Source organism: Grammomys surdaster, unplaced genomic scaffold, assembly GCF_004785775.1.
Source record: "Grammomys surdaster isolate TR1022 unplaced genomic scaffold, NIH_TR_1.0 135, whole genome shotgun sequence".
Taxonomy (NCBI): Eukaryota; Metazoa; Chordata; class Mammalia; order Rodentia; family Muridae; genus Grammomys; species Grammomys surdaster.
In genome coordinates, this window is record NW_021604593.1 from 1,541,925 (window position 1) to 1,549,204 (window position 7,280).

At 44.3% G+C, this 7,280-nt stretch overlaps 1 protein-coding gene across 1 annotated transcript in view; it reads left to right on the forward strand.

The window, feature by feature from the left end:
- Ecscr (endothelial cell surface expressed chemotaxis and apoptosis regulator) overlaps positions 1 to 3,269 on the forward strand; it is an 8,418-nt gene extending 5,149 nt beyond the window's left edge. Inside the window, exons 7-11 of the mRNA XM_028762800.1 lie at positions 769 to 879; positions 1,330 to 1,428; positions 1,636 to 1,672; positions 2,634 to 2,730; positions 2,924 to 3,269. Coding sequence (XP_028618633.1) covers positions 769 to 879; positions 1,330 to 1,428; positions 1,636 to 1,672; positions 2,634 to 2,730; positions 2,924 to 2,932 — 353 coding nt within the window. The 3' untranslated portion in view covers positions 2,933 to 3,269. The remainder of the gene's footprint in view (positions 1 to 768; positions 880 to 1,329; positions 1,429 to 1,635; positions 1,673 to 2,633; positions 2,731 to 2,923) is intronic.
- Positions 3,270 to 7,280: the final 4,011 nt, after the last annotated feature.

Here is a 7,280-nt window from a genome sequence, read left to right on the forward strand (position 1 = left end):
AGCAGCAGCAGCAGCAGCAGCAGCAGCAGCAGCAGCAGCAGCAGCAGAGGAGGTATGTCCAGTGTGTGTTCCCAGCAAAGAGAGCAGTGAGACATATCTACAACCCTTTCTTTCACATCATCTTTTGGTCCTTGGACATTGTACACTCCCAGGCCTGTTCAGGAAGTCAGTACAAATAAGGGTAGAAAATAAGTCTGAGGGCACTTGACTTGTGCAAGGGAAGAAGAACGTGACACTGGTCCTATCCTTCAACCACGTAGGTCATGGGGATTGAACTCAGGCCACCAGCCTTGGTGGCAAGCACTTTGACCTGTTGAGCCATTTAGCTAGCCCAATACCATTTTAAGAGGGCCAGAAATCTATGCCCCTTGTCTGGTACCGTGGCCCTTTAGGCCAATGTCTTCTTTCCTCCCATCTTCAACTGCTGGCAGAACGTAGATGGCTCCACACTGCCCAGTATGGTTTCCCTGTTTCTGCAGCATAAATAAATCCTTTCTTCTGGGCACCACGTGGTGATGGGAAGCATCTTAATCTTTCTGGAATCCTCTAAAAACAGTACTGTGAGCAACTGGCCAAGCTACTCATGTAGAGATGTGAGATCTGCATCCTTGGTCTTCAGGGGTCTGACTGTAGCCTGACTGAGTCCTTTCCTGTGGATTGTTAGCTCTCTGCAGGCTCTCACCTCAGGGCATCAGGAGAGAAGTTGATTCCCTTTGCCAGGTCTTGGCAGTCCCCTTCACTGATGCACCAACATCCACTCTATTTCAGAAGCGCCTCTGGATGCTACTCCCAGTTCAGTAACCACCAGCCTTTGGACAAAAGAGGTGACCATCCTGCCTACTCCCACATCAGAGTCAGTGCTAACTGTGGCTGCTTTTGGTGAGAGATGGCGGGGAAGATGGGGCATGAGAGGGGACTCCACCTCAGGACTGATGTAGACTCTGGTTAATACACAAGTTCAAATCTCACCCATTCATTCTGGGATGGACTTTCTGCAAGACCCTGATGGAAAGAAGTCTTGGCTCTCTTTGGTTCCATGTTCTTATAGATGATGTAGCTGGGCTAAGTAGTACACTATAGTTAAGGGTACCAGCTAATAGATTATTCATTTTTCCAAAAAAAGCAGAATCTATTTCACTCTCAGAGCAAATATATAGTGTGGACGCATGAGCATGCACGTGCACGCACGCGCGCGCATACACACACACACACACAAGCACACACACATACACACACGCACACGAGCACTTACCCGGGCAGGGAACCCCAGGCTCATCCTTATCTTATTGTCCCACCTCTTCCTCCTGCTCTCATCTCTTCCCTGCTCAGGTGTCATCAGCTTCATTGTCATCCTGGTGGTTGTAGTGATCATCCTGGTCAGTGTGGTCAGTCTAAGGTTTAAGTGTCGGAAGAATAAGGAGTGTGAAGGTAATTGTCTTGGCCTGGGCTTCCTTGACCCTTGTGCTACAGGAGCCTGAGCAGGGGGCTCAGGCTGATGGCAGCTGGGCCATGGGAAGGAATAGTACTGAAGCAGCATTTGATGAATTGGGGGGGGGGGTTGGATGGGCTCTGAGGGGAAGCTGGACATCTGAATTACATCGTAGAACCCTAATCTTTGCCCTTGGGATTTTACAGATCCACAGAAACCAGGGAGTTCAGGGCTATCGGAAAGGTAAGATTTTAGAAGCTTATGAGAGGAATCTTCTAATTCCAAATCTCTTTACTCCAAGAGGAAAACGACTCTCTCTGCCTTCTGTACACACACACACACACACACACACACACACACACACACACACACACAGAGAGAGAGAGAGAGAGAGAGAGAGAGAGAGAGGGGAACATATAGGAATGCATGCTTCCCTATCACATAACACACCCATTCCCACCACTTGAAGACTTGTGCCCCACAATTCTGCAGTCTTCACTGAAGTGAAGCTGGGGCAGGCTGGCAGGCTCAGCAGAGATAAGTGAGGTTCTTCCGCACCAGGGCGCAGCTTCTGTTGCCTCTTCATGAAAATGCAGATTGCAATATAAGATATATTCTCTCTAAGCTGAAGAAACTTGTTGAAAACCTACTCTGAAGTCAGGTATGGTGGTGATGCATGCTTTTAATTCCTGCACTCAGGAGGCAGAGGCAGTCGGATCTCTGAGTTCAAGGTCAGCCTGGTCTACAGAGTCAGTTCCAGGACAGCCAGGGCTATACAGAGAAACCCTGTCTTGGGAAACTAAAACAGAAACCTATTCTGTACCATACACAGTGACATGCAAGTTGTGATATTATTTCAAATACAGTATTTTTTTTTCTTTTTCCGGAAGCATGAAGCATGCTTTGGAACCTGGAACATGACATCTTTCTACCTCTTACCTACCAAGTGCTGGGCTTACACGTTTACACTAACAACCTGACTAGGCTTGTAGCTGTAAAGCACCAACCCAGTTTGCAAAAGAACAGAAAGAAACCAGGTTTAAATACAAGTCTCATGGGTTTCAGAGCACATTCTCATTTTCTTATGATCCATCCCTAAGTAGAGTTTTCTGGCATGGGGACTGAAGGCACAGTGTCCTGCAGCCTCTTTATTCCCCGGTGCTCCACCCCCTCCTCCCTGTAACCCTGGCTTCTTCCATCCCAGCTGCTCCACGGCCAATGGAGAGAAAGAAAGCATCACACTCATCTCCATGAAGAATATCAACATGAACAACAGCAAAGGCTGCACCTCAGCAGAAAAGGTACACTTTAAATTTCCTTTCCTTCCCCAAATTTACCCATTCCACCCCTCACCTCACCTGCCACCCCTCAGTCTTATTTTCAGACTCCGGTTCTTTAGCCAGAAAGGCTAAGGTCATGGCTGCAGACCCAGGCTCTTCCTCCCCTGCTTTCCCTCCCAAGTTCACCCTTCCTCATTGTACATATGCGTTTCAGATTCTTTAAAAGTGACCTTGAGTCGCCATGGGTCCACGTGTGATGTGGCTGTCCAGTGGCCATGAGGAAGAAGAGAGGAGGCGAGATTGGTGAAGGCAGCAGACCACACATAAGTTATTTTATTTCATGCCTGCTCCCAGCTCTAAAGGATATGAAATTCCTCTAGATCCAGAAGCAACCTACCACATGAGAGACTCCTCCTCACTTGGAAACCATGCTAGACATTCGGCTTGCTCTTCCTCCTCCTCAGAAACTCAGGACTGAGGAGTCAATAGAGCAAGACTTAAGGAAATAATGAGGTAGACTGTCCATTCTACTCAAATTAAAATTATTTTCTGGCCTGGAATCCAATTTCTTTTAAGGTCTATGCTCTCATCTACTTACTGATTGACCTTCCTTCCTTCCTTCCTTCCTTCCTTCCTTCCTTCCTTCCTTCCTTCCTTCCTTCCTTCCTTCCTTCCTTCCTTCCTTCTTTCTTTCTTTCTTTCTTTCTTTCTTTCTTTCTTTCTTTCTTTCGTGTGTGTACTGTGTCTGTGTGTATGCAGAAACCCACAGAGGGCATGGATCCCCTGCAACCGGAGTTACAGATGGTTGTGAGCTGCTCTGTGGGTAGTGGGAATTGAACCTGGATCTTCTATGAGAGCTCTTAACTGCTGAGCCATCTCTCTCTCTCTCTCTCTTTCTAGTCCCCTGTATATATTTCTTAGTAGCATTTTAGCAACTTTGGTATTTTCTTTTCTAGGCCAGACATGCCTTCATCTTTCTACTTCTGTGGGTAGCTAGGAAGACTTGTGTGGGTGGGGAATTTTTGCTAGATTTGCCTGTTGCCTGTCTTTTGTTTAATAATTTAATAATTTTCTTGTGTGAGTGGTAGTGGGGATTAAAACTCAGATTAGCGGGCTGGAGAGATGGATGGTTCTGCGGTTAAGAGCACTGACTGCTCTTCCAGAGGTCCTGAGTTCAATTCCCAGCAACCACACTGTGGCTTACAACCATCTGTAATGGGATCTGTTGCCCCCTTCTGGTGTGTCTGAAGACAGCAACAGTGTACTCATATACATTAAAAAAAATCTCAGGTAAGCATTCTATTTTGAGACCTTCTCACTAAGTTGTTCAGACTAGCCTTGAACTTATTCTGTAGTTTGGTAGGCATTGAATTTAACAATCCCCCTGCCTTAACCTCTTAAGTATCTAGGGTTACAAACCTGTACAACCAGGCCCCAGGTTTGCTTGTCTTACTAGGTAAGGTAACCACTTTATTAGGTGAATAACCACCTCAACAGAAGCAACAGGCTGTAATTGGTGACCAGTTGTCATCAATAACAAATGCAATCAGGCTATCAAGATGGCTCCATGGGTGGGGAAGCCTGGCATCAAGATTGGTGACCTCAGCATTTCCACAGGGCGGAAAGAGACCCAACCCCTGCAGGCTTTTCTCTGCCTTCCACAAGCACCCACACATATAAACACAGGCATACCAAACAAATAAGCAAGAGCTCATTTTCAAAAACAATTAGAATTTAGGGGGCTGGAGAGATGACTCAGTGGTTGAGAGTATCAACTGCTCTTCCAGAGGTTCTGAGTTCAATTCCCAGCACCCACATGGCAGCTCACAACTATCTGCAACTCCAGTTCCAGGGAATCTGACACCCTCACATAGACTCATAGACATACATGCAGGCAAAACACTAAGGTGAACAAAATAAAAATAAGTTACAGAAAAATTAAAATTTAGGCTGGGTGTGATGGGACATGCCTTTAATCCCAGCACTTGAGAAATAGAGGCAGGTAGATCTCTGTGAGTTTGAGGCCAGCCTAGTCTACAAAGCTAATTCTAGGTCAGCCAAAGCTACCTGTCTGAGATCCTGTCTTAAAAACCAAAATAAATAAATAAATAAAATTTAAATGTGATTATATAATTATTTCCCCTCTGTTTCCTTCCTCCAATCTCTCCCATCAACTACACACATACATACACACATACACACATGCACAGAAGTTACACATGTACAAAATCTTGGCCTTTTATTCTCTAATTGCTATTGCTGATATCTATAAATGCTTAAGTGTATAAATACAACCTGATGAATCCATGTAGTGTTGCTAGTAGGTATATGATTCCAGGCAGGGCTGGATAGGATATATCCAGTGGGTATCGGATCACCAATTAGAAGGCTAATCCCTGGGGAAGGTTGTTTCTCCCACTTGTGGCATTCCTCAGCTGCTTGCAGTTCTGTGTAGAGGTGGGGTCCCTGAGGCCTCTCTCTTTTTCATGTTAGCACATTTGTTGGTATTATACTTTCTCAGCTCTATATAAGAAATCTTCGGCTGGGCATGATGGTGCACACCTTTAATCTCTGCACTTGGAAGACAGTGGCAGATGGATCTCTGAGTTCAAGGCCAGCCTGAAGTTCTAGGACAGCCAGGGTTGTACAGAGAAATCCTGTCAAAAAAGAAAAGAAAAAAGAAAAAAGAAGCCGGGCAGTGGTGGCACACGCCTTTAATCCCAGCACTTGGGAGGCAGAGGCGGGCGATTTCTGAGTTTGAGGCCAGCCTGATCTACAGAGTGAGTTTCAGGACAGCAAGGGCTACACAGAGAAATCCTGTCTTGAAAAACAAAAACAAAAACAAAAAAAAAAGGAAAAAGAAAGAAGGAAAAAAGAAAGAAAGAAAAAAGAAAATGAAAAAAGGAAAAAGAAGAAAGAAAAAAGAAAAAGGAACAGTCTGTTTTCTTAGTAATAGGTGTTTGCTTCTATGATGTTAGTTTGGGAAGAGTAGAGGAAACAGCTGTTGTGTGCTTCTGCAGCATTTTTAGAACACAGAATATTGCTTACTAACTCTGCAGAAACAAAATGACATTTTCTTCTGGCTTAAACTTCACAAGATGATAAAAGGGAGGAAGAAGGAAAAATCTCATTCCCACCTCCCTTCTCATGAAGAGTATACAAAAATTATTTTTTCTCTTTAAAAAAAAAAATGTATAGGGGGCTGGAGAGATGAGTCAGCAGTTAAGAGCACCAGCTGCTCTTCCAGAAGTCCTGAGTTCAATTCCCAGCAACCACACGGTGGCTCACAGCCATCTGTTATGAGTTCTGTCTGATGCCCTCTTCTGGTGTGAAAGTGTACATGCAGATAGAGCTCATAAAATAAATAAATAAAATACATAAAATAAAAAAAATTTGAAAGAAAGAAAGGAAGAGAGAGGGGGGAAGAAAGAGAGGAAAAAATAGAAAAAAAGAAAGCCTTGCTTTAAAAGTATATTCTTTTAGTTGTATGGGTATTCTGTCTGCATGTGTATCTGTACCATGTGCAGTGTCCACAGAGACCAGAAGAGGAAGTCAGATCCCCTGGAACTAGAGTTACAGTTGTGAGCAGCCATACGTGTGCTGGGACTCAAACCTGGATCCTCTGGAAGAGCAACAGTCTCTTTAGCCACTGAGCCATCTCTCCACCCCCATCTCCTCAAAACTATATTAAAATGAAAGTTTGAAGAGATTGGGTGTGCTTCATCCCAGATTTTGGGAGCAGAGGTAGGCAGATCTCTGAGTTTAAGGCCAGTTTGCTCTACATAGCTAGTTTAAGACTATGGAGGGCTATATCTAGAGATGTTATGGATGATGATGATGATGATGATGGTGGTGGTGGTGATGATGATATGACTGAAGATCAAGTGAGATTTTTACACACACAATCTCAGTACTCTAGGAGGCTTGGGCAGGAGAGTATTGAGTTGGAGGTTAGCCTGGAGCTACACTGTAAGATACGTCTGAAATAAAAGAGGAGCAGAAGAGATGGTTCATCAGTTAAGAACTGCTGCTCTTCCAGAGGATTGGAGTTACATTTCCAGCACAAAGGTCACAATCATCTCTAAGTCCAGCTCCAGGGATCTGACCGTCTTCTGACCTCTGAGAGCACACACGTGTGTGTACATACCCACACATACTACACAAAATTAATCTTAAAAAATTAAAGACAGCATATATCTTTAATCCTAGTACTCCAGAGTCAGAGTCAGGAGGGCCTCTGTGAGTTCAAAGTTAGCAAGTTCTGCCCAACCAGGCTGCACAGCAAGAACCTGTCTAAAAATAATTATATATTTTTTTTCTTTTTTTTTTAATGCTTTTTTATAGCATGTTTTACAAGGGGAGGGGGTAAGAAGGGCAAGGTGGTGGAAAAGTACAAAATCTTCTTGGCCTGTGCCTTGAAACATGTCATGGTCTATAAGGTACTCTGCCTTGAATTATGATCTACCTGCTGTTCTAAAGAAGATATGGTACACTGCTTGAGTTATGGTCTCCCTGCTATTCTTAAGAAGACATGGTACTCTGCTTTGAGTCTATCTGCAGTTGCTAAGCAG